At 36.8% G+C, this 27,990-nt stretch overlaps 1 protein-coding gene across 1 annotated transcript; it reads right to left on the reverse strand.

Moving 5' to 3' along the window:
* Positions 1-23,356: 23,356 nt before the first annotated feature.
* Positions 23,357-23,767, reverse strand: LOC131859936 (uncharacterized). Its single transcript, XM_059214231.1, has one exon. The coding sequence runs from the start codon at positions 23,765-23,767 to the stop codon at positions 23,357-23,359; it is 411 nt and encodes a 136-aa protein (XP_059070214.1).
* Between the last annotated feature and the right edge of the window lie 4,223 nt (positions 23,768-27,990).

A 27,990-nucleotide genomic window follows, 5' to 3' on the forward strand; every position in this document is an offset into this window, starting at 1 on the left:
CTCTGATTCAATTTATGCTCAAACAACTTATCGTCGCTAAAAAATGGCCTATCGTCATGTACCCTTGCTATCTTTTGATTTCGCTCCCGAGGGGGCATACTCGTGACCTTTTGACCTCACATCTTCAAATGTTGACAAAATTTTCAAATCTTCATCAAAAGCCGAGCAAAAAATCTTTTTCAACTAAAATTAATCAAATAAGACCTCATTGCTGGGGGCATCTCAACTTCATCGCTTTATATCAAGTTGAGATTTCTGAATCGAATCAATCTCTAGGGGCATATCAGTTTCATTGCTTCATATCAAACTGATATTTGTCTTTTATCTGAATCAATCTCTTAACGTCAAGGAGTTTCTTTGATCACGCTAAATCTAAGTAGGTGTTCAGTATTCGTTTCTTGATCAAGCTGAACAATTTATCTTTATCGTATCTTGATCAATCATGTTCAGGATCAATTTTTTTTATCATCACTCACTGTGTCTAGATCAATCAAGTTCTAGATCAGTAAGATCCGCTTCTTGATCAATCAAGTTCAAGTTTGGTATCTTTGTTTTCTATCGTTCCTAGTTCAATCAAGTTCGGGAACGGTATCACTTTAATCAGACTTCACTCAGCTTTGTCGCTTCAAATCAAGCTAAACACCTCGCTTTTAATCTAGTTCATGATCAATCAAGTTCAGAACTAGCATCTCCTAGACATCAATTTTTCTTTGAACTAAAGCACTGCTCACACATTAATTCAAAGAGGGGCAAATGTAATACCCTAAAAATGATCATCTAAACCATGGGCCCCTAATCTCGACAACATCACCAAGGTCCTAACCAAAGGCAATTAAATAAATCTTGAGCACATAATTAATTCTTTAAACATTAAATGTCACATGGCAAAATTAATCAACCAATATTAATTAAATATTTATATTTAATTAATTAAGTCATTCCAAGTAAATCATTTTAAACAATTATCTTATTTATTTTATTAAATATCCTTGCATATTTAATTAAATATTTAATTAAATAAATTAGTTTGTCATTAAATCATTTTGAGGAATTGATTTAATTAAATAAATCAATTGAGCACAAATCTTCAAAAAAGGAATTAATTGACCAAGAAAGAATTAAAAATTTTAGAAAAGAAATCAGTTGGAAACAATCTTGAAAAACAAATTAAAAATTGATAAATAATCTCAGAGAAAACAATTAAAACAATTAAATATTCAAATTGAATGAAATAGAGAATAAATCATTTTTTTCTGATTTAATCTTATTTTTAGTTCAATTTCCTTTAAAACTGAGAAAAGCATCCAATCACATCAATTCACCTGGATTGTGCTTTCTCTTGGAAAATCTTGACCGCTCGTCATCATTTGATCTCAGCCGTTGGTTTCTTTATGAATTTTCTATAAATTCAGGCTCATCTCTCATTCAAAAAAATCCTGGAGAATGTATTGTTATTAAGCTAGTTTTGCTCTAGGTTCATTGCATATTAGTTATTTCACATATTGCATACATATTTAGATCATTTATCTCATTTATTGTTTAAATCTTGTTAGATTAATATTGCATCCATCTAGCATTCATCATGCTCATATAGATTAAAATCCTTCATCTTGATGTTGTCTAGTCACTGGTATTGCTAAATAATCTGAGAGCAATCTTATACTCGCATCTTTTAGAAGGCAGTGGGTCGATTTGTTATGGTTTATTATTCATTGATTATATCTGATTAACCATGCATGTAATGACTTAATTGAAGTGTTGTGTCTTGCAGATACAGATTCTTAGTCCACTTTTCACACACACAGCTATGCCACTTTTATTGATAAAAAAATAATAATATTATCAATATCTTACATAATTATAATTATATCATAACTCAATTTAAATAACTAGTCACAAAATCCATTTATGAATTTTATATAACATTGAATATGACATCATCATAGTCTTGCAAGACCATAAACCAATGATACCAACATTTATGTATATAATTATGATTATGAAATCAATACTAAGTATGAGCATGATCACAGATAATCCACAAAAATATTAAAGAATATAAACCCTTAAATTTTTATTTTTGATAGTAATCAATTCAAAATCTCAAGACTATCAAAATGATAGCTCCTTGATTTTTTTGAAAAATGATAATAAAATAATAACAATGTAACAACATGATCTCTAGGGCAAGAGCTCTCGGAGATATCTCTGGCTTCTCCGGCCCAAGTCAAGTTGACCTTCCCGGAGGAAAATGCTCCAATATGGGGAAATAAAGAAGACATAAAAAAGGCTCTGAGAAAGAGTGGGACAAAACAAGAGGAGGAAGAAATATCGGAGGACAAAAGAAAGGGCAAGAACAAAAAAAAAACAATAATAATTATAACAACCATCTGACTACCAGAAACACTAGAAGTAGACTAGGGGATGTGGGGGCTCAACACACATCACCTGGAAGATATTCGAATGCAAAGAAGAGGACCATGGAAACCAACAAGAATCTAGTGGATGGTACTCAAAGAATCATCTTTGAAGCAGGTATTTCCAAAAATTCATGAAGATTATTTTCTGGAATATACGAGCATTGAATAATCCTCATAAACAAGATTTAATAAAAAGTATGAGTAGAGACAAAAACCCAGATATTATCTTGATTCAGGAAACCAAAATGTCTAGGGAGAAGGTTGAATGCCTGTAAATGTTCAGTAATGGGGGAGTTAGTGGTGGTAGTTCTGAAGGGGCGTATGGGGGTATAGCTACTTTTTGGAATAATAATAATGTTAAGGGAGAGGTGTTGATTCAAGATAACAACTTGGCTTGTATTATATTTAAGCATTTGAAAGATGGTACTTCATGGGCCTTGACTAATGTGTATGCCCCTAACACCAAAGCTGGTAGACATGTTTTATGGAGAAACCTATCCTCGCTTAGAAGTAAGTTTGTAGAAGATAACTGGATTATCATGGGGGGTTTCAATACCCCTCTGAGAGAAAATGAGAAGGGAGGGAGCCAAACCAATCTGGACAACAGATTGGACTTGATGGAGTTCATTATTAACCATTCTCTCCATGATCTGGACTTGCAAGGGGTTAAATACACTTGGACCAATAGAAGGAGTGGTGAAGACTTAATTCAGGCCAGGCTTGATAGAGCTTTAATCTCTCATGACTGGTTTAATTCCTTCTTTTGTTCTTTATCTGCTCATATCAGGGCCGTGTCAAATCATTATCCCATATCTTTTAATGCTAATCCCAAGTAGGGAAGGAGACATTTCCCTTATAGATTTGAAAGAATGTGGACCAAACACCTAGACCTTGAAAGCAAAATCAAGGATTGGTGGCAGGTTAGAATTGAAGGAAATGCTATGTATAAGGTGGTAAAAAAGTTGAAGTTTGTGAAAGACAATGTTAAAAGATGGAATAAGGACTCCTTTGGGAAAATTTTTGTCTCCAAAGTCGCCATTCTCTTAGATCTGAAAGATATCCTAGATGAGATTCAGAATAATGGCTACAACAATGTCTCTAGAGAGGCTAAAGATGAGATTATTATGAAATATCATGACATCATAGCCAAAGAAGAAACTTTATGGAAACAGAGGTCAAGAAATATTTGGTTGAAGGAGGGGGATAGAAACACCAAATAATTTCACACGTCCACTTTGAAACACAAGGCTATCAATAGGATCTCTCAGCTTAAAGTCAATGGAAGAACTATTGATGATAAAGATTCTATAAGGAAGACTACTTTGGAGTTCTTCTCCAATGTTTTGACTAAGGATCAGAACCTGGACCTTCAAGCTCAAAGGGACCTGATGGACTGCATCCCTTCTATCTTGGATGCTGATCAGAACTCCTATCTTACTACTATCCCAACTAATGATGAGATTTTGAAAGCTGTCAACTCTTTTGAAGGTAATAAGGCCCCGGGCCTGGATGGTTTCCCTATGTTCTTTTTTCAAATGTATTGGCATATTGTTGGAAGGGATGTTTCCAGTGTTGTGAAAAAATTCTTTGGTGCTAGGAGAATTTTGAAAGAATTGAATGGTACTTTCATTTCTCTTATTCCCATGAAGATGGGAGCTGACTCCATGGATATTTTTAGACCTATCAGCCTCTGCAATTCTTTGTACAAGATTATCTCTAAAGTCTTGACCTCTAGAATTTTGACTTTTCTCCCCTCTATCATATCTCCCCAGCAAAGTGGTTTTGTCCTTGGGAGGAAAATTTTGGACTCGATAATCACGATCGATGAGAACATTCACTCTCTTTCTAGGGATAAAAAAGAAGGTTTCTTTCTGAAGCTTGACTTATCTAAAGCCTACGATAGAGTTGACTGGGGCTTTATGCAGACTATTCTTTCTGCCTTTGGATTTTGTTCTAGAAGCATCAGTCTAATTATGCAATTGGTTTCCTCTGCTTCTTTTTCTGTGTTGGTCAATAGGTCCCCTTCTCCCTTTTTCAAGTCCTCCAGGGGTCTCAGATAGGGGGACCCTCTCTCCCCTATTCTTTTCATAATCATGGTGGAATGCTTGGGCAAATTTATTGGAAAACTAGTTGAGAAGGGAGAGTTTAGAGGGCTTAAACCTTCATCTGCTGACCAAGTTATTTTTCATCAGCAATTTGTGGATGACTCAATTATTATGGGGAATTCTTCTGTGAAAGATTCTAGAAGCTTAAAGAAAGCTTTGGACAGATATGGGATTTCTACTAGTCAACTGATTAACTGGTATAAAAGTTTTGTTTATTTCATAAACACTCCGAAGAGAAGATAGACAAAGATTAGTAACATTTTGGGTAGCCAAATTGGGAATGTCCCTACCACCTATCTTGGGCTCCCTTTATGTCAGGTGCCTCCTGATACCTTCTAGGGCACTCTTGTGGATAACTTTCATAAGAAATTAGCTAGATGGAAAGGCTCTTTGCTCAACCATGCGAGAAAGGTCTAGCTTTTGAAATCTACTCTTCAGAGTATCCCTCTCTATGCTATCAGTCTTTTTAGAATCCCTGTTAAGTTTGCGGAGGCTATTGAAAAAATTCAAAGAACCTTTCTTTGAACTGGGGTTGAGGAAAAGAAGAGAGTGTATTTGATTGCATGGGATAAGGTGTGCAAACCTATAAGAAAAGGAGGCCTTGTCTTAGAAGAATCAAAGATATGAATGAGTTTCTCATGGCTAAGCAGATATGGAGATGTTATAATACCGAGGGAGAATGGAAATTGATATGGGACAATAAGTATAAAAGACAGATCCCTACCCTTCATAGTTTCTTGAAGGCTGGAGATATTCCGATTGGTTCCAACATCTGGAAAAATGTCACTAGAACTAGAGATATAATAGTCAAAGGAGCGAAATGGAAGGTGGGGAAGGGTAATTTCATTAAATTCTGGGAAGACACTTGGTTGTTAGACTCTCCCATTAGTGACAATCCTCAATGGGGCAAGTTTCAGGATCAGTGTAAGGAAAAATTTGGTACTACTGAGACTGACAATTGGAATTTAGGCCAGTGGAAGGACTTATCCTCTGTTGATCCTTCCCTTGAGCATCTGAATAAAATTATGAATTCTAGTGGTGGTTGATGATGAGGACCATCTTATCTGGAAACTTATTGCTGATGGTAAATTTTCTGTCTCCTCTCTTTATGTTCAACAATATTCTAGTCAGGAGAGTCCTTGCTGGGCTAAGGCTTGGGTGAAAGAACTTATTCCCAAAATTAATATTTTTTTCTGGACTGTCCTTCAAAATAAGATCCCGATGACTGACAATCTCAAAACTAGAGGTTTTTGTCTGCCTAGTATTCATCATCTTTGTATGTAGAATGAGGAAACCATTAATCACATGTTTATCCATTGTCCCTTCTCTGCTGATATTTGGATTAGATATCTGGACAACTTCAATGTCATATGGGTCTTCCCTGAAGCTGTCCAAGATGTTTTTAATTCCTGGTTCCACCCTTTGAAGAACAATTCAGTTACATTGTTATGGAGATTTGCTTTACCTCATATTTGCTGGAGAATCTGGAAAGAAAGAAATGATAGAGTGTTCAGAGATAAGGATTCAAAAGCTCAAATTATTTTTGAGAAAATCAAAAGACATATGGTGGAGAACCTCTACATCACTGGTGGAATAACAAACCCCAAAGATCAATGTGATAACATCATTTTCAAGAATTGGAGAATAAAGGGGAGTGACATCATACATGCTAATCCTAGAGAAGAGGCAAGATGGGAATGCCCCCCTCATGGATGGATGAAAATTAACTTTGATGGTGCTTCCAAGGGTAACTCTGGCAATGTAGGGTGCGATGTGGTTTTAAGGGATGAAGGGGGAATATGCAAAGCTATCAAATGTATTCCTATAGGTAATCAAACCAACCATGTTGCCGAGGCCATTGCTTCTTATCATGGGTTGCTTCTTGCTAAGGATTCCAATTGCAATAAAGTTTGGGTTGAAGACAATTCTTTGAACATTATTAATTGCTCGAATAATGTTTTCCCTCCCTCTTGGTCTATACACAATACCATCAAAACTGAGAAGGAAATTAGTGAAACTTTTGAAATGTGTATTTTCACACATGTATATAGAGAAGCCAACAAGTGTGCTGATTGGGCTGCCAACCTGGCTTGCCGCTCTGACAAAATCATTGCCCTTTATGGTGAGAGTAATCTCAAGTGTGAGGCGAAATCTTTGATTGAACTAGACCGTATCCAGATGAAGCAACATGTCTTTGCTAATCACAATTTCTAATGCCTTTTCCTCATTTTTCTATGATTGTTCACTACGACAGCGAGACTTGTTTTATTATTAGTCATATCATATTTAGTTTGCACGGATTCTGGGTGGTTCTTCATAACAACAACAAAATTGTTAGGTTTCTTCACAGAGATCACAGAGAAAATAACAAAGCTAAGATAAGGAAGAATTGTGAAATTAAGGGTAATATGGGAGGTAATAAAAAGAGGTTTGAACCGGCTTCTTGCTCGGACTGGAAGAAAAAAAATGAAGCCTGGGATATTCTTCAAGAGGGAGGCTTGAGTGTTTTTATGGAAAGGCTCTACAACAAAGACCCTACTATCACTAAGAATTTCATAAAAAACTGGAAGAATGGTAAGGTTATTGCTGGTACCTAGATGAAGAAGGTAGACAAAGATGTCATTGTTGAAGCTATGGGTATGGTTAAAGCAGGTATTAAATTTTATAGAGATCAAAGTGTGTTTGACAAGGCTGCAGATAGGTTTCCTGTCACTGATGGAGAAAAAAGGAAATTGGTGAAGGTGGATAATCCCTACCATTCCCCTAAGCGCATTTGCATGCCATGGAGGTTTGTGTTTTTTGCCACCATTAGCTACATTACTCTGGACAAGAGATTCACAAGGGTTCATGGGAATCATTTTGTGTTGCTTAATCACTTTTGTCATGGTGACAAGGTCAGTTTGCCTTACTATCTTTCTTTCTCTATGGATCATACTATTAGAGAAGTGTAGAAAGACTCTCAAAGAGACCATGCCCTCCACCAGGGTTTAATGGTTTTAGTTTATAAGCTATTGAAGGGGAAAACTATTGAGAAACACATTAGTAAAGGCAAAAAAATTAGGGATGATGATATTTAAAGTGAGAATAGTGGGTTCAATCTCTGCTCTGAAACTGAAGGTGAGTATGAGGATTTTGGCAACAAGGGGATTGCTATGGATTCTGACCTTTCAGACTTTGAGGACGAGTCTTTTGATGATAAATTCATAAAAAACAAGAAGAGAAAGGGTATGGGTAAGAAAACCCAAAGGACCAAGAGGACCCGTAAGGGGATAAACAAGGTGAAAAGGAAGATTATTATTTCTTCTAATGAGGATACTGAGGTTGAAAAAACCGATAATAAGAAGGGTAAGGAGGAAGATGAAATGTTGGATGGTGATCATGCAAAACCTAAGCACACAGAGAATGCAAAATGAGGGTCAGGAGAACAACATGGGAAATCAAAATGACTGTCATGGTGACATTGGCAATGACAACATCAAGGGTTTTTGTGAGGTCATTAGCAAAATGGTGAAAGAGATTAGTGACTTGAAGACTGACCTCAATGTGATAAAAAAGGCTACTATGGGCGAGAAGCCTCTCTCTGAAAACGTAAAAGAATTAATGGTTTCTATTAACAAGGTTGAAGCAATTGAGGCTATGGTTAGTAAAATTCTAGAAATGGAAAAGAAGGTGAAGGAGATGGAGGGGAACAAAGATGCTAAGGGTTTGGATACTAACTTGAATAATCTAGTCAATAGAGTGGATATGACGGAGCTTACTGTGAAGAGGATTGCCGAGAAAAACTTCCAGATCCTTAAGACCACTGTTGACCATATTAACATCCTGATTAACAAATTTGAACAGATTAAAGGCAAAGAGGATGATAAGGATCAGATGGAGAAGAAGGTTCATGAAAAAAGAACAAGGGCCAACACTCGGAATCAAGTTGATATCAAGGAAAAAGAGCTGGTAGAAATGAAAATTTTTGCGATCAATATGAAGCAGATGGTGGTTCATGCTGAAGAACTTATGAGAAACATTTAGCTATCCTTGTGCTATCTTGTGCTTTCCTTTAGTTGTCTAGTGTTGCTTCCTTCATCTTATGTTCCCTTTTTGTTTTGGCTGGGAACTGTTCTATGTGTGGGTGATCAAGCACTGTTGTTTTATGCCTCTTTTATGCTTTATCTTTCTCCTGCTTTGTAACAAGGTTCCGGGTTCCTTTCAAAAACCTATTTTTAATTAATCAAAACATGATCTCTAGGGCTACCAAAATAATAATTAAGATCACAAAAAACTAACGATAAACTGAAAACCAACACTATTCAAGACAATAATAAATATGCAAAATATGAGTAATTGTATGAGTTTATAATGATACCTTTTCATTAAGAGTGAGATAACATATTGATCATAACTTCTTAGTGTCCCATGGTGGTCTATCTATTTTCAATAACTAGTATTTAATTGAGAAGATACTGAATATGACATTACACACAAACTTTAAAGTTTTTTGCAAATCTGCCATTCCTAGTCCACATAATGCAAGTATAAGGATTATTCATATGAAAATATGTAGTTTTAGCATTATCATGCAGATCATTAATAAAAATCAAGATCTCAACAAATTGACAAGAGAGAAAAGAAATATAATAACATAGTTGTAACTAGAAAATAGTGTTTCACATTTAGAAAAAATAATTGATAGATCCATAAATTGAAGCTAAAGATTATAGTGATTTTAATACATTTGAACACTATCATTATTAGACCATAAAATGGAGGAAATTAAATAAGAAGGAAACCACAAGGTTGAATCCTATAGTGCTCAAAACATCATCCCTAAAGGTACTTTCCATAAGAGAATATCAAATATAGAGACATCATTTCTTCTCATCTTAATTCAATATTCTATTTTGTATCTAAATAAGAATTACTTTAATCAACATCAACTTAAAACTAACTCACATGATTGACAATGCAAGGTCCACTAATGGTTCATAAAGAAACCTTATTAGTATAAAGTAATTTGAGTAATCAAGAGTCAAAGAGCTATTCATTTGTTCCATAATTGAAGATCATAAGAATAGTAGCCATATAACCAAATGAAGTGATATTGTTAGGGACAACCTATAAGAACTTTCCATAATTCACTTGTTTGTGTAATTAGGTTATGTTCTAATAAAATATCACAAATCTATATACCTAGTGTTCTTAATGATTGATATATTTTGACCTCCAAAATTATTTGTGATAACTATTCTTTATTACTTGAACAATTTGATTGAGTAAAATGGTCTCTATTTTCTCAACAAAACATCACAATTTGTCTTTCAAGGTTAGAGAATTACCATAAACAAGATTGAAAAAAAAGATAATTATTATTGGTAAACAAAGTAGAACATCCATTTTTCAAGATACAACAACTCAATAATTTAAATAGATCTCATTCTCAAAATCAATAAGGAAGAGACTAACATTTTATCTCAAAAATGAATTTAACGTGCATCAATCACTATCAACAAGGAATTTTATACACTTCAACAATAGAGTTCTCAAATATTTTACTCAATATACATTCAATTATAAACATGAATTCTGTTTAACATAGTTTCACAACATTAAGAGCACACATTATCCATATCTACTCCCTCATACAACCTATTAGAGGCTCTTCAGGGCCATGATACTCAAAACCTCACATGATGCATAGTGCAAATTGAAACATTTGAACATAACCATCTAAAAAATTAAAACAACAATAAGTATAATAAATATCAATTTCAACAATAAGGATTACACTGAGCTCAATTTCAATAAATAAAATATAAGATATATAGATATCTAAAAATTGATGACTTGACAAGTAAAAAATGAATCAAAATTTGGCATGCATAAATACTTTAGATAATACATTAATATGAAAAGGGACATTAGGATTCAAAAGATATATTCAATATGCATTGTTTGACTAATTCACTAGGGAGTAAAATTGGTGTAATACACCTAGAAATGTTCAAAATCCATAGTGAGTTAGAAAACATTCAAAGATGTCACTAAATACATGTCTTCAATCACATTTAAAAAATATATCCATGATGCATATTGATAAGAATTTATGATCCAAAACTATATATAAAAGAATTAAATTTCATCACTATTGATAATAAACTTTTCAAAATAATTTACAATTTTCTTTTTAATTAGCATTTCCTTCATAATGTGGATAGGTCGCAATAGGCTTAAAGGCCTAATACCCAAAATAATCACTCTGATACCACAATTTAAGGATCTCACAAGTTGCTTGTGAGATCTCACACACATTTTTTCTAAAAGCCAACATTTATATTGAGTTGTACACAATTAACAAATCCACCAAAACAAGATGAAATTATCCAACTAGAATAGGCTCCTAAACAACAATTTCATTAAATAATAAATTTAATAATGATTATACACAAGAAAGAAGGATAATTGGTTGTAACCATTCTAATTTTTGATATTATCAATACAATATTTAAAAATTGACCACATACAAATTAGACTCTTTAATCCATTGGTCTTATATGATCAATTTAGATCATGTTTCCATTATGAGATGAGCATTTAAAATAACTATACAAGCTTGAAAGGATCTAGGAATTATACTAAATATGGCCTAGATAGAGACTTTTAATCATCGAGACTAATGGGATCCTAAATCACTTTAAAAAAAACATAACACACCCAAAATAAGGTTTTTTTACCCTTCCTTGGGTTTTTGGTAACTATCCAAATACAAGACCACCAAAATTTACCACATATTCTTAAATATATTATATCCTTCCTCAAATTTCGAGGCAACTATCCAAGTACAAGATCAATCTACTCTAGAATTCTTTTGAATATTAGTGACTATCACACTTTTAATTGTATACTAATTAGGTCAAGAGTTTTTATTCTTAACAGTAGGTCATAAAACCTCACAATTTATTAAACTACATACATACCTTGTATACATGGGAACAAGATACCATAGAACCAATGTATAAAATATATAGTTTTTTAAAAAACTATTTATATGCAAATATATGAGTTGTATACAACCCTTTCTAAGGTCTTGTTTTCATTGATAGTTGTTTGTCAATCATCACCTACTCAAATACAACAAAGATAGAAACTTGGAGAACCATCTAATTGAAAATATTTAAAGAGGTGTTTGATATAAAGTTTAATTTGAGAATATTATTTTTTTTACCTAAAATTATGTATCTTCAATTTTTTATTTCAAAAATGTTACCGGTTTTACTTCAATACCTAGGAAGTTCACTTTAATTAAAAAATTAAATATTGTTGATCCAAAATCATATATTCTAATATTTTTCACAACTAACAATAAACTAAATAAATTATAGAATGCATTCTCAACAAAATAATACTCATAACCATAACTATTCAAATTAAATGCCATAACATCACTATACAAACTTACCATTAGTTGGAAGCATTCTAGAAGAGTCCAAATTTAGTAGTAATTCACTACATTTTTAAAAACGAAAATATCATCTAAAAGCAATCCTCAAGATACATATAATTTATATATAATAACTTAAATACTTATTTAATAAGACTTTATTATTAGCATGATCAATATTTTATTCTTTATACTTAAAATATAACATGAAGTCCATAGTACCAGTTTTATTAATGCTCACTTTAATTGAATTTGACAAATAATCTAAAAAATTTACACTATTGAATTAAATCTAATCTAAAACCAATGTGTCAATTATTTTCCCTTAAATTCCACCATGATTTTAACATCTATGATATGGAGCAATGTCTTAAGTGGCTTAAATAGAAACAAATAAATAAGCCTTAAACTAAGAAGCCAAATCGATTTCTTAGTCAACAAGAATTAAAATCCCCTAGGTCACTTTTTTTTTTGAAATAAGTACTACTAGAGGAGGTATCTCCTTGTATTAATATCAATATAATTTGGATGACCCCTGAGTCACTTTAATACCAATGTCTTAAACCAATTCTTAGCCCATTCATTCCAACCCTCTTTCAAAGATACAATGTAAGATCCATTCACACTAGTATGATACCTTGTACTTTCAAGTCTTATCTACAAGTTCTTTCATTTTTGTGTTTGATTCTTCTAAAGCTAGGGATACGACTTTAGAGGTCCCATTTTTTTGGTTGGGTAAAAATTTGATTTTTGTAGAAATTTGGAAGCCCTTCTTCGAGCCCTCTTGGGTTCCTTCCTAGTTTAAACTCCCTTAGTTGCCTTCTAAATTTGTTGAGTTTGATATTTTAAGGAAAATTGGGGATTCTTTTGGCAAGTTTTTGCTATCGCACTCTATTTTTGAGGATGGCTACTTTTTGGTCAAAATTTGTGTTCTAGTTGCTGCGAATGTTTCCCCTCCTCGAACTTGCAACATCCAGTCTTTTACTGGTATTTGGCGTCAAAACCTTGTTAGAGATTCAATGGAGTTTTCTCGTACTTCAGTTGTTATGGATCCAGATTTGTTTTTTGATATGAAAAAGATTAAATTTGCTTCTAGAACTCTTGATTCTTTAATTCATAGAAATCTTGAATTTTTTCTTGGAATAAAGTGCAAACTTCTTTAAAGGATTCCTCATATTTTATCTGTTATTCCTCCTTTGGATAAAAATTTTTCAACTAGGATTAACCTAGATTTAACTAATTGCTTTGTTCCTTCACAATTCTTGGGTTTTGATAAGGACACCTGTGTGGATAATATTAATCTCTTGTCTAAAGTTGCTGGTAATTTGTCTTCGAAATGTGTGGGTCTGGAAAAAGATGTTAGTTGCTAAGGGTTCTCCTTTACCCATTAGTCCTAATAGTTTGGTTAAGAAGATCAACGAGCCCCCTCAGTATGTTGATAGTCCTCTTATCGCTTCGGATGATAATCTTATTGCTCAAGTGAAAAATATTGTTAGCAATAATAACATTGTTCTAAATTTTGAACTGGCTGACACAATAATAACCTCGATTACAACTGATTTAGGTAGGTTGGATAATGATTTATCTTCTTTCCCTATTAATAACCCTTTTGAATTGCTCAATCCGAAAAGGGCTTTGGTTCCTTCTGTTCTTGGGGTTCCTTCGAATTCTATTGGGGATGAAGTCTTGGATCAAGGCAAGGATAAGGCCCTTGTTGGAACTTCTCCTTTAGGTTCCAATGGTTTACCTTTGATTCAGTCCCCACTCTCGCCCGCTTCTCCTTTTTGTACTCCTGCAAAGAGGGGCTGTAAGCCTAAAAATGTTAAGATTCAGTTGGAAATTGATGCTGGTATCCAATCAACTCATCTTTCTTCTTTGGATTCTTCCAAAAAGAAGAGGTCCAAAAAGCCTTTTATTCTGCCGGTTACAAGAGCCTTGACTTCTAAAAGGAGCCTTCAAAAGGAGTTTGCTGAGGGAAAGGTCTCTCAGACTTCTAATTGTGAAAAGAGGGGAGTCGATGCCTCCCCTCTGGGTCAATGAAGATTATATCTTGGAATGTTAGGGGCTTAAATACCCCTAACAAAAGACTCTTGATTAAGTCCCAATTGGACTTAATGAAGTGTGATATTGTGATGGTGCAAGAAACTAAGTTAAATTTAACTTCTGCAGATTTGTTATTCTCCTCCTGGAGATCCTGGAAATTTTGTGCCTCTCCCTCTTTAGGGGCTTTAGGAGGGCTTTCTTTTCTTTGGAAAGATTCTAGTGTGGATCTCTCTTTGGTTGCCTCTTCATCCAATTGGATGCTTGGATTAGTTAAGAGTAGGCTATCAGGTACTAAATTCTGGCTTTTTAATGTTTATGGTCATGTTGGCATGGTGGAAAAAAGGAAACTTTGGGAGAGTTTAGCCTTGATTGCTTCTCCTTTGTTGGATGCCTTTTTGATTTTTGGGGGTGAATTTAATGCAATTTCTTGTTTGGAAGAGAAAGTTGGGGGGATCATTCCTAATAAGCATACTATTACTGATTTTTGCCACTTTATCAGTAATTTGAATTTAGTTGATTGTAAACCTCAAAATGGTCCTTTCACTTGGACTAATATGCGAAAATGTTTTTGTCAAATTGTTGAAAGATTGGACTAGTTTTTGGTATCTAACAATTGGTATAATTCTGGTTAGGACTTTTTGTCCTCAGTCCTACCTTTTACCGGGTTAGATCATTTTCCTATATTATTTCCTATTCTTGAGGATAGGGCTCCTAGGAAGCTTCCTTTCAAATTCAAGCCGATGTGGTTTAGGGACCAATCTTTTTTGCCTTTATTAAAACAATGTTCGATGTCTACTCCACATATTAATGGATCAAGGATGTTTTAGATAGTTAAGAAATTGGATTTTTTTAAAAGTAAGATTAGAGGTTGGAATTATTTACATTTTAAGAATATTTTTGGGGAAAAGGCTAGGATTCAAGAGGAAATAGAACATATTAATAAGAGTAATTTGAGCTCGGGTATGACTCCTTTGTCCTTTGATAGGCTTAAATTTTTGAAAGACCAATTGGAGGAAGTTTTGGCAAGGGAAGAATCTTATTGGAGGCAGAAATCTAGAGATCTTTGGTTATCAGAGGGGGATAGGAATACCAATTTTTTTCACTCTTCAACTAAGTTTAGGAGGTGGCACAATAGAATATCTTGCATTATTGATTCTAATGGGAGGAGTTTATTAGATGAGGATGATATTGCTTCTGAAGCAGTAATTTTTTTAAAGTATCTGCTCTCGGCTGAACCTATTTCTTTAGATAATACCTTTGTTAATTAGGTCCCCCCTCTTGTTAGTCAAGAGAATAATAGGATGCTTATGACTCCTTTTTATTTGGATGAATTAATCGGTGTGGTATTTTCCATGCATCCAGAAAAGGCTCCTAGTCCGAATGGGTTTACGACTTTTTTTTTTCAAAAGTGTTGGGACTTTGTGGGGAATGATGTCTTATTAGCCTTGGAAGAGTCTAGGCAGAATAGAACTATTTTGAAGGAACTTAACACTACTCTTATTGCCATTATTCCTAAATTGGATAATCCTAGCTCCTTTTCTGATTTTTGCCCTATTCCTCTTTGTAATACTTTATATAAGATTATTACCAAGGCAATTCTCGTTAGGCTGGCTAGGCTCCTTCCCAAGGTTGTTTCCATTCATCAATGTGGCTTTGTGCCCGGTAGGGAAACATCAGAGGGTGCGATTGTAGCTCATGAGATTCTACATTCCATTTCACGACAGAAGACTCCAGCTATGATTCTTAAACTTGACATGCTTAAAGCTTATGATCGGGTTAACTGGCAGTCTCTTATTGCTATTTTGAATCGCTTTGGGTTTGGTCATAGTTGGATTAAATGGGTCTTTTCTTGCATATCTTCTAATCATTTTTTAGTTTTGATTAATAGCTCCCCTTTTGGGTTTTTTTCTTCCTCTCAAGGGGTTAGGCAAGGGGATCCTCTTTCCCCTTTTTTGTTTATACTTTGGCAGAGGCTTTAAGCAAGGTCATTTATGATGCTAGAGCATCTGGTCAGTGGAGTAGTATTAAAATAGATGGATATCCTTCTTCACAATCCCATTGTCTTTTTGTGGATGATACTCTTTTGTTTGGTTATGCTTCTTTGACATAGGCCAGAGTTATCAAGAAGATTATTGTTGATTACTCTTCTTTTTTTGGTCAGAAAGTTAATGATTTGAAATCTAAGGTTTCCTTTTTAAATGTATCCTCCTTGGTTAAGAATAGGCTCACTCAATTTTGGGGTTTTCAAATGGGTGCCTTCCCTTGCAAGTACTTAGGCATTCCTTTTTTTGTTGGTTCGGATAAGGCTATCTTTTGGGATAAAGTGGTCCATGTGATATCTTCCAGAATTTCTTCCTGGAATCATAAATGGCTCACATTGGTTGGTAAGATTCTTTTAATTAATTCAGTTCTCAATGCCATTCCTACTTACTTGATGTCTATTTTGAAAACTCCCCCCAAAGTTATCTAGGACCTCAAGGTGTCTTTAAGATCGTTTCTTTGGAATGATAACATTGGGGGCAAAAATAAGCTTCCCCTTCTGGCCTGGGATAAAGTTTGCCTTCCTAAAGAGCTGGGAGGTCTGGGTATCTGAGATTTAGTGTCCCAGAATAAAGCATTGGGGGCTAAACTTGTTTGGAAACTATACATGGATCCATTGAGTAAATGGCCGCCCACTATGTTTGCTAAGTATCTTAGGAGGGCTCCTAGAGAAAGGATTTTCAAAGCCTCATCTCTTCCAAAAGGATCAACTTTTTGGAATTTTCTGGTTAGTTGTAGATCGATTATCCTTCCGTACCTTTCTTGGGTTGTCCATAATGGGAAGAAGGATTGGTTTTGGGATGAAGTTTGCAATGGTCATCCTGCATTATCTTCCATTCAGGATTGGTCTCCTTTGTCAGATACTCTTTCTAGTCTTTGGGGGGTTTTTGTTGTTGATTATATTGACATCGATTCATCCGGTCCTTATCTAGTATCTCGATGGAAGTCTATTTCTTTCTTGCCCATTCATAATGATCTCAGAGTTGCTTTCGAGGTAGAGCTTTAGAAAAGATATCTTGTATTTCAAAATAAAGATGATATCTTGGTTTGGACTAAGAGTGCTTCGAGCTCTTATTCAGTAAAGGAGGGGTATAAATCCTTGTCTCAGTCCTCTTCTTCCTCCCCTTGGCCTTCTCATCTTTTCTAGCATTCGGCTTGTCTTCCTAAAGCTGGGTCTTTTGCTTGGTTGGTAGTTCAAGATAGAGTTCTCATCGGGATGAGATTGGATAGGCTTGGGATTACAGCAGTTTTCCCTTGTGTGTTTTGTGGATATTGTATGGAAACCATGGATCATGTGTTCTTGCATTGTTCGTTTGCTCTGGATTGTTGGTACTGGTTGTTTGGAATGCTTGGTTGGTCTTCTTCTATTAGTCCTAATTTATTGTCATATTTCATGGCTTGGCATTTGTTGTATTCATCCTCTTTTTATTCCTCTCTTTGGATAGTGGTGCCTTCTATTGTTATTTAGAACATCTGGCTGGAGAGGAACTCTAGGACTTTTAAACATAAATCAATTTCATTAAAGGAGGTTCTTGACAAGATTCTATCCTCCATTTCTGAGGTGGTGCTTTCTTACATTTGCAAAAACTTGGAACGTCTGAGGTCCTTTTCTCATTGCGATAATTGGGTAATATGGAAATGGAGTTCACTTTGAGTCATTCCTTCCCATGGGGCTTTAACAACTGGATTATCCTCACTTGCCAAATGTAGGATGGCTAAATGGATGCATCCCCCCCAATTCTCCTTCAAATTAAATTTTGATGGGGCTGCTAAGGGTAATCTGGGGAAGTCAGGGATTGGGGTGGCCATCTTTGATCATAATTCTAAGATTGTTAAAGTTGTCGATAAATATATTGGTGTCGGCTCTAATAATGTTGTTGAATTTCAAGCATTACCATTTGGTCTTGATCTTTCCATTTCTTTGGACAATAAGGATATCATCATTGAAGGGGACTCAATGTTGGTCTTTTCATCAATCTCTGCTAAGAAATGTGTTTCCTCGCATCTACAGTACTTGTTAGAGCATATGCTTGCATAGTTGAAGTGTTTTTCTACCTTTACTATATCTCAATGTTATAGGGAGATAAATGTTATTGCAGAGTACTTGGCTAATAGGGCCATTTTTTAATGTGCTGAGTACTTGGAGGTTCCCCCTTGGGATATCGCCGCTTCTTGCATTAGTATTCTTCTTTAAAAGTTGATTGGTCATGGTTTGTAGCCTTCATCACTCCTTGCTGGATGTGGTTTTTCTTTCGCGTATGACATCAGGGAGGGTGTTGTCTTGCCTTATGGCAACATCTTTGTTGATGGCATACTCGGTAAGTATCTCCTCATGGAGCAAGGAGGATGTGGAGGTTGCATTCGCTTGACCTATACCCTTCCTATTGAATTGGCCTTGTATTTGATTTGGCTTACCATTACTTGGTTGGTTGTGATGAGTTTGATCTTTTGTAGGATTGATGTCTCCTATTTCTCATGATATTATTCTTGTTTTCTGAGTGAGGTGGTAGCATAAATATTCAGGCTCGAGATGCTCATTGCTTGGGATCATTTACTTGTCCTCATTACTTGTGTGCCTGTTCTTTTGATTGGGCATACTCTTATCATTATAGCTTTCTGGGTGGTGATTTCGATTGGTAATCATTTTGTGGTAAGTTTGTGTTGGATGAATCGATTATCATTGCTTGGTTGCCTTCACAGTTTACTGTTCACTTGCAGGATTGTGTAATGATGGTTACTTTGAGATGGCAGAGTCTTCTCTATTGATTACCTTCGATTGGGTAATCAGTGGGGGATGAGCTTCTGTAGAATGTCTTTGGCTCATCATTCTTGGGTGTCTTCATTTTTCCAGCTTGGTTTTTCCTTTCATGCTTATGATTATGTTGATCGTGTTATGTTCACTCCTCTTGCACATTGCTTGCTTATCATAGTATGGAGTTGGTTTCTACTCATTTAGTGAGGCTTCATGTTTGGTTTTGGTTGTTTTCATAATGACCCCTCTATTGGATTGGTTTATATCTGGGTTCTGTCGTTGGTCTTCTCATGTTTATTCCTTCTGTGTTGTTGCTTCTCATATGGTAAGATGCTCTGTTTTATTCATAAGGTCTTGGTTAGGTTTGGAGGATGGTGGTTGTCTTTTAGAGCTTGGAACTTGCAGATAGTTTGGTATACAAGATGGTTTCTCATCTTGTTTCTCTTTTCTTGGCTGCTTCTATGGGTTATTTTGTGGCTTGGTCTTATTCTGGTTCCTCGGGGTCTTCAACATCCTCCCCTTCTCCTTCTTTGGATTATAAAATGTTTGCTCATGATGTTTGTCTTGGCAGGATCTATAATAATAATGTCTCTTCTGGTTTTTGGTATCATACTAATCAATGGATTGGAGAACTGTGCTTCATAGACAGGGGTGGCCCAACTTCAAATCTTATTGGTTGATCTTTTGGTTTTTTGGACGGATGCACTTCTTCTTGGTGTTTCACTTTAACAATTTACTCTTGTATGCCTCTTATAGCAGCTTCATTTATATCTAATGAGGCTTGTTATGTAATTGGGAAGGGTTTTTGGGTGGATTGTGCCCATGGGCTTCTTGTAATGGGTAAATAGGCTTGTGTTATTTGAGCAATACTGAAGGGTTTTCTTATTGGTTCTTTTCCTTCAGTGCTCTTTGAACCAGACACCCTGTAAAAAACAAAAAAATATTAATATAATTAAGTGGTTTATCCACTTTTATCAAAAATAAATAAATATAATAACTAATTAGTATTGAATATCAAACCACACTAACATCTCTCTAAGAAGGTTATCACACAATGATATTCACAATAAACAATAACAATAGTTCTCATAAAAAATAACAATGTCTTAATTATCTCATCATAAAATTTATAAATAAAATGAAATACGAAAAGATTAAACTACATTATTAGCTCCATCAATACCTATCAATGTCCTACAATTAATCCTTACATAATAATTTAAGGTGATTGGATCAACCCATTATTTTGAGATTTTTATTATGTTTGAAATTTTACTACCTTGCATAATAATACAAATTAAATGTTGAACTAAAGTATCTTCACCCATTTACCTATTTATTCATTAAAATAAAAGTAAAGTTTTCTTAAGACATTGCAAACTACAAAGGGTTTGGAAATACATCAAAACATAAAAGATAGAGGGAAAATGTAGAAGAAAACAAAGCATAAATAAAATATGTCCTTCCTCATTACTTTAAATTAGAGTTTTTTTTTAAAAGGAAAAAGACATTTATCAATCAAAAGCATTTGTAATCAGATAGTCATGAATGTAATGCATGAAAAAAAAAAGTACGATAGATTGCAACATTTATACAATTATTAAAAATCTAAATTGTAGCATTCGATGTGGTAAAAACTAAATTTTTCACACATAAAAAAATTAAAATTATATTAAGTATTTTGACAATTGATTATAATTGATAAATAAAATATGCATTTCAATTACAATAAAATACTATTCATTAGGATGTGACATGACTATATGTTGTCTTTAGTCAATTGATTAAGATTTTGTCTTTTTAAACGTATAATGTAATTGAAATTATGAGCTTTGATATAGTGTCTTGATTATATATGGAAGGGTGTCATATAGAGTACATGATTAAAATTGAATGTTTTGTGATTACAGGTGAAGATTTTGTAATTGCTATAATAAATTAAGAACTACTATTTCTGTAAAAAAATTTGTATTGATAAATATCTATAATTTTGATGAAAATATAAATTTTATATGTTTATTTTGAAACATAATATTCTATTTTTATGGAAAATTGTAACATGTATTAATAACACCTTTACCCTTTTTGCACCATTGAATAGTTGAATAGTTTATATTCACACTTGTGATAAACTCTTTGAAAGAGAAATATGGAAAATGAATACCTAGTTGAGAGGCCTCTTTGTTATTCTCTAAAATTGATGAAATATGTTTTAACTATAATTTGACTGTGTTCAAACTATAGTTAAAACAAATTGCATAAAAAATTGTATTAAGAAAAGAGGGACCACACAACTAAAAATAAATAATCTCATTTAAGTAAAAGTTTGATCTTGAATTTTTCTTTGTACCAATGCTTTAAATAATCAATCAATTTTACCCTACATATGAAATGTAATTTTTCGCTCATAGAAATCAAGGCAAGCAGAGATGGTTTAGTTCTATTGTTAATTTGTTTCATCAAAATTGAATTTCAAAGAATCATCTTAATTGTTTTTGATAATAAAAGCAGCCAAAAACGAGGGGGCTGACCCATGGGTACAATTAAGAGAACAATGGAAGGACCATTGTCCGCAAACAATCAACACAGAAGCAGCCTTTTACCTCTATCAAAAACAAAAACCATCTTACGAGAGTTTATTAGCAATAAAATACTACCAGTCAGAGTATACTTCCAGTGCCACACAGGGCTATAAGCATTAAAATATAAACATAAGCCAAAACTAGACCTATCCAACCTACTACACCGCATAGACAAAAAACTTCTCCACATGCAGAAAATTAATTATTTTTCCCACGGCTCTTCTTAGGGAGTAGCTTCTTAGCCCATTCCTTAGTGAGGAACTTGAACAGGCCTTTAAAGTCCTCGTCCTCCTTGCCTTTACCTTTTTCCGCGCTATCCTGCAAAAGGCACGGAGTAGTGGCTGAGCATCTCATGACATTCAGAGCGAATTTAGACACATCATGCATCTTGGACTCCATCGCCTCTAGTCTGCTGGTAATCACCTACAGGTTGTCAGAGAGGGCTTCTAGCTTTTTCCCGAGCTCTGCCAGGTTGGGATCTTCTTCCTTCACACTACTCGCCTCTTCAACAACCAGCATTTTTTCAATCCTGAAGGTCAGGGAAGGGAAATTGGTTGGTTCCGAACTCATAGAGGCGGCCGGGGTTTCAGAAACATGGGTTGAGCTCACAAAAAGGGGGGAATGTTTGTGCTGGGCCTGAGGAGTTTTATCAGTCGGAATGGAGTTTCCCATGTCGTGCGAGGAGGAGGAGTCTCTTAGGGATTTATCAGAGGGTTTAGAGGCCAATCTGCTAGAGCAGTGGGGCGTGTTGGCATCTTTAGTAATGTCCAGGTCCAAATCAATTTCTTGGATTTTAACTTTTTTAGGGATTCTGACCTCCTCCAGAGAGTGATTCTTGGTTTTCTTGCTGGAGGAGCCAAGTTCCGTGCAACGAGGGCTTGAATCATTAATGGCCAGAGGTTGGGTCGAGGGGCCGACATTCTGCACAGAAATGGAATAGGGTGGGCAGAGGGCGAGGTGGAAGTTGAAAAGGCAGAGCATAAGGCCCTGGTGTAGGATAGGATAGTCTTTTCCTTTCTTTTTAGCATCAGCTATATCTTTAACGTTAGCATCCATCGAGTGCAATAAAAAGAACGGAATGGAAATGAGGTCTTTGTTCCTCAAATGGTTCAGGAAGGGGAGGTGGTAGTAGTAGAAAATGCCATACCTACCTTCGAGCGTAAAATACTTCATCACTATGTAGCAGACTTTGTCCCAAGGGTGCGGGAGTTCCTCTCTGTTAAAGCCTCCGACCCTCTTTACAGGGTTCTCGCCATGGCGGAAAAACTGGTTAAGGATGGTAGAGTCCGCAATGCGGCTCTGTTTTTTCCATTTTCTGCCCTCCATTGAGAGGCTTGTAGCCTGGGCTATGACCTCTTCATTTATTTCAAAGGAGATTCCCCCCACAGTCACCCTTTTGTCCTCCCAGGAGGACACAAATTGTTTAGAGAGTCTCCAGTCGTTGCCCTTCATATTCTCCATGAATTTGTCAATGCCTCCTTCGGTGCACATGAACGAGGCCGCTAGTTTGGCTTTGAACTCCTCAACTTTGTTGGGTTCTAGTCTGAGCCTGTCCCCCCCCATTTTAGAATCCTCTAGCTTCTCTATTTGAAAATGACAGAAAGCCAGAACACAGAGCCGAAGCAAACTCAAGATGAAATAGTTAGGGAAAATGTGCTAGACTTGGGTTAAACGGTCGTAATAATCATAGTGATTATTATCCTTTAAGGTCTCATAGATATCGCTGGTTGGAGATCTACTCGGAGTGTGCGAGCCTTTACTCGGGCCAATGTGAGTTGACAGCTCCCCAGTGCCACCTTTGCCGTCGCTAGTTGCCACTGTCCGAGTCATAATTGAATGGTAATCATTCTTGATGTCAGTCCTTTCTTTATAAATTCATCCCCTATGGCAGTGATGACTCCGCATACCTCTGCTACATGTCCATCTGTGGTAGAAATTGGCGGGATCTCCGCGCCAATTTGAAAAAATTAACACATTTTTCTTCATCATTGGGCGGAAGGGTTAGTCCTTTCCTGGCACAAGGCTTTTTCCTTATCCAGGATTTCCTTAACAGTGATTGGCAGCAGATTGGGGTCCCTCCAGCATCGTAAGCCCATCTGCAGCCTTCCTTCAGCCGCCATGGAATTTGCCGCTCTATTTCCTTCTCTGAAGATGTGGTCTATGGTGAAGTCCTCCATTTTGACCAGCAAGTGCCTGATATCCCTCAAAATGGGTTCCACTCTCCATCCAACTAAAGCATTCCCTTTGATAGAGTTGATAATAACTTGAGAGTCTCCTTCGATTTCCAGATGCTTTATTCCTATGTCGTTAGCCATTTTCAGCCCCCAGAGGAGGGCCATTCCCTCAGCTTGAGTGACCGAACTTTCACTGAGGTTGCCAGCATAGGCTGCAACCATGTTCCGTAGATGATCCCTAATGACTCCACCACCAGCCTGACTGTTGCATTGAGTAGAGCCATCAAAATTAAATTTAAACTAGTGAATTCTGGGGGAAGACCACCTAGTCATCTGTCTCTTTTTCTTGGCGTTGTTGTTGAAATGATCAAAGCTAGGGGGAGCTTCCAGCTGCCAGTGATCTTCTTATCCATCTCATTAGGAGGATAGGGGGGGATTTTCCATTTTGTACCTTCTAGATTCTCAGACATCAACTTAAAGCAGGTGAGGGCAACAGAGTCCGGAGGGGTCTCAGTGTCTCTAAAAATTTTGTTGTTTCTCTCCTTCCACAAAGCCCAACAGATGTGCGGAGGAATTTGTTTCCAAAGTTGAATGATGAGGGGATGATCGGAAGGAGGGGTCCAATCAAACACAATTTTTTTTATATTCTTGTGGAAGACCCAACACAAACCAAATTTCTGAAGAGTGACAGACCAAATGTGAGCCGCAAAGGGACATAGAATAAAAAGGTGCTCAATAGATTCCTCATCCTTTTTTCATAAGCTGCATCTATTGGGGAAATGGAATTCCCTCTTTTTCAAGTTATCAAGCGTGAGGGTTTTTCCATGCATGAGGGACCACCAAAAGAAATTACTTTTGGGAATTAACTGAGGGTTCCAGACTTTCTTCCAACCTTTCGCATCCATAGGGTGTTTTAGGAGCTGAGAGTAAGCAGATTTGACTGAGAACTGGCCCGATTGTGTCTCTTTCCAGATGAAGTTGTCTTCGTTTGTGGTCATGGGAATTCTAGTTTTCAGCAATAAGAGTTGCAACTCCTAAGCCAGGGGGACCAAGTTCAGTTGATTGCTGCAGATGGGGACTAATTCCTTCCAGCCACTTCCTGGGACCAAATAATCCACAGCATAATCCCCTAGGATAGCCTTGAAATGGTTCCTGATTTGATGGAAGCGAGTGTTGATTAACTGTCTATCCTCCATCCAAAAGTCCTCCCAGAATCTCACCTTTTTGCCATCTCCAAGCTACCACTTCAGACCTTCTGTGACCATCACTCTATTCTTTAGGATGTTGTTCCATAATTTGGAGCCTTGGGGAAGGTCAGTAGTATTCAGATTATAAAAGAAATTCTCCCAGTCCAGATACTTAGCTTTGATGATGTTGCACCAGTCCGCCTCCTCTTTAGCCAGGGTCCATCCCACCTTGGCAATTAGCGCCTTATTGAGGGCATTGATCTTTCATATACCCAAACCTCCTAGAGATTTGGGTAAACAAACAGTATCCCAGTTGACCAAAGCTAAGCGTTTTTTTCCCTCTAAGCCAGTCCATAAAAAGTTTTTTTGAATTTTTTCAAGTTTTTCACCCATGGTCCCTGATATTTTGAACATGGAGAGGAAGTAGACCGGAATTCCCTATAGGGAGGCTACGAGGAGCTAGAGCTTCCTCGCACTACTGAGAAATTTCCCTTTCCATCCCGCCAGCTTTTTCTGCAATCTTTCCAAGATAGAGTTCCAGAAGGTGGGGGTGACTTCCTTGACCGCGAGAGGGAGCCCCAGGTAGGTCCCTGAGAGAATAGCCATTTTGCATTCGAGGATGGAGAGGATTCTGAGTTGGAGGTCATTTGGAGTGTTGAATAAGTAGAGATTACTCTTCTCATAGTTGATGCATTGTCCCGACGCCTTGGCATAGTCCTCCAGAAGGGTCTTCCATCCTTTAGCCTCCATGATAGAAGTTCTGCCAAAACGGAAAGTGTCATCCACAAACTGTTGGATATTAGTAGGGGGGAGCATGGAGGCCACTTTGAATCCTTGGAGCCTATCATTGGTGACTAGATGAGTCACATTTCTTTTTAGGACTTTAGCTATCATGATAAAAAGATAAGGGGATAAGGGGTCGCCCTGCCAGATACCCTTCTTAGCTTTGAAGCCTCCCCTAGGAGTCCCATTAATCAGGACTGAGAATTGGACCATGGTAACACATTCACGAATCATACTCACCAGTTTTTGGTTGAATCCCAATTTTAGGAGCACTTTGAAAAGAAATTCCCAATTAACCTTGTCATAAGATTTTGATATATCAAGTTTAAAGGCCATACCTGGTAATTTGCTCCTATCCATGGAATGGATTATCTCATGAGTTGTAATGGCGGCATCCAGAATTTGCCATCCTGGGACAAAGCCTTTCTGAGATGGACTGATAAATTTTTCTAGGAAGGGTTTAATTTTGTTTACAAGGACCTTGGAGAGAATCTTGTAAATGGTATTGCAGAGGCTTATGGGCCGATACTCCTTCAGGCAGCTGGGAGTGGTGGTCTTGGGGATGAGGGCAATGAAAGTGTTGTTGATATTTTTTAGCAATCTCCCCGTTTTGAAGAAATCTTGGACAACTTTAGTAACATCATAGCTAACAATATCCCAAAAGTCCTGGAAGAAGGCCGGGGGGAAACCATCTGGGGTCGGTGTTTTATAAGCTCCCATAGCAAAGACCGCCCTGTGAACTTCCTCAGTAGAGATGGGGGATAGGAGTTGCCAGTTGTCGTCCTCCTCAATGGCCATCAGTAGTTTACTAATGAGGCAGTCCTGGAGTGGCGAAGCCATTCCATCATTTGCATACAGACTGGTGAAAAAGTCCACCGCGTTCTGTCCAATCAGAGAGTCATCAGAAATCTCATGGCTAGTTTCATCTTTAATACTTTTGATGTAGTTCCTCCTCTTGTGGTTAGAAGCCAATCTATGGAAGAAAGCAGAATTTATGTCCCCTTCTTTCAACCATTGGATCCTGGATCTTTGTTTCTAGTTCACTTCCTCCCTTGCAAGGATATTTTTCCAGCTTTTCCGACAATCTTCCTCCTCCTTCAAAATGGGGTCTAGGGGGTTACTAGTAGCCATTAAAATTTGAAGTTGTTCCATTCCAGATCCCAGGTCCTTTTTTATTTTAAAGATGTCTCCAAAGGTGTTCCTGTTCCACCCTTTGACTTCCCTGCTGATTAACTTTAGTTTCTCCATAATTCTGAACATGGCAGTCCCTTGGATTGGGGTGGACCACCAGCCTCTAACCAAATCCCTGAAGTCAGGATGGGAGGCCCACATGATTTCATAGCGGAAGGGGGGGGGACCCTAGTAGGGTCTGTCTTTCCAATGGAGAAGAAGGGGGTTGTGATCAGACACCATCCTTGGGAGGGATTTCAGGAAGGAGCTCGTTCCCAAATCCCAGTTGGTGGAGATCAGGAACCTATCCAACCTGACTTGGATGAGGTGTTTGCCTTTCCTGTTATTCGACCAAGTGAAGGGGGCACCTTGAAGGTCAATATCCACTAGGTTTGAAGCATTGATGAAGCCGGCTAGGTCGCTCATGCTGTCAGAGAAATCCTCCAGGCCACCACACTTCTCGGAAGGGTAGAGGGGGGCGTTGAAATCCCCAGTGAGCATAAACCGATCCTTTAGATTAGTCATAATGATATTAGATATTTTCTCCCACAGGATCCGTCTTCCCGCCCTAGAGTTGGGAGCATAGATGTTGAACATCTACCAGTAAAGGTCACCATAGTGGAGAGAAACCACTAGGAAATTTTGGGAGCTAGCGAATAGCTTGCCTTTTATTTTAATGGGATTCCATAGGGTAGCAATACATCCAGACACACCCAAGGCGTCAACATACAGGTAGTCCGCTCCAGGCCAAAGTTTGCCAGCAATTGCAGTGAAGGTTTGGGAAGGCATCTTAACTTCTTGAATTAGACAAATGTTGATTTTCATCTTAAGAATGAGTTGTTTTATGGCGAACTACTTCTGGGGGCTATTCAGACCCCTTATGTTCCAAGAGAGGAACTTCATTTCTTACTTTTGCTAAGTTTGTCTAGGGTCAGTTGTCTGCCCTTTGCAATGTCCCTTGCCATAACCTTGTGTCTCAAGACTCTTACTATAGGTCTCCCAACTTTTCTTTCATTTCCCCCCACATCAACTTTCTTGGCTTTGACTTTCTTCTTCTGGGTTATCCATTCTTCATTATCCGTCCAAGGAGAACACAGGGGGGGGGATACTTTCATCGGAGTTGCCAGGGAGTTTCCAGAGTACTCCTCTCCATCCTCGGCTGTAGGAGAGGAAGGGGTTGAAGTGGTGGGCACGATACTTCCAATCTTGAGAGGTTTAACCACGGCTGGGGTGGGGTCAAGGAGGGCATGGGGAGATGGGGAAGCAGAAGGGCGGGGGATGGGGGACATGATGAGGGCTGTCACC

The sequence above is a fragment of the Cryptomeria japonica genome, chromosome 2 (genome assembly GCF_030272615.1).
Source record: "Cryptomeria japonica chromosome 2, Sugi_1.0, whole genome shotgun sequence".
NCBI classification, from domain to species: domain Eukaryota; kingdom Viridiplantae; phylum Streptophyta; class Pinopsida; order Cupressales; family Cupressaceae; genus Cryptomeria; species Cryptomeria japonica.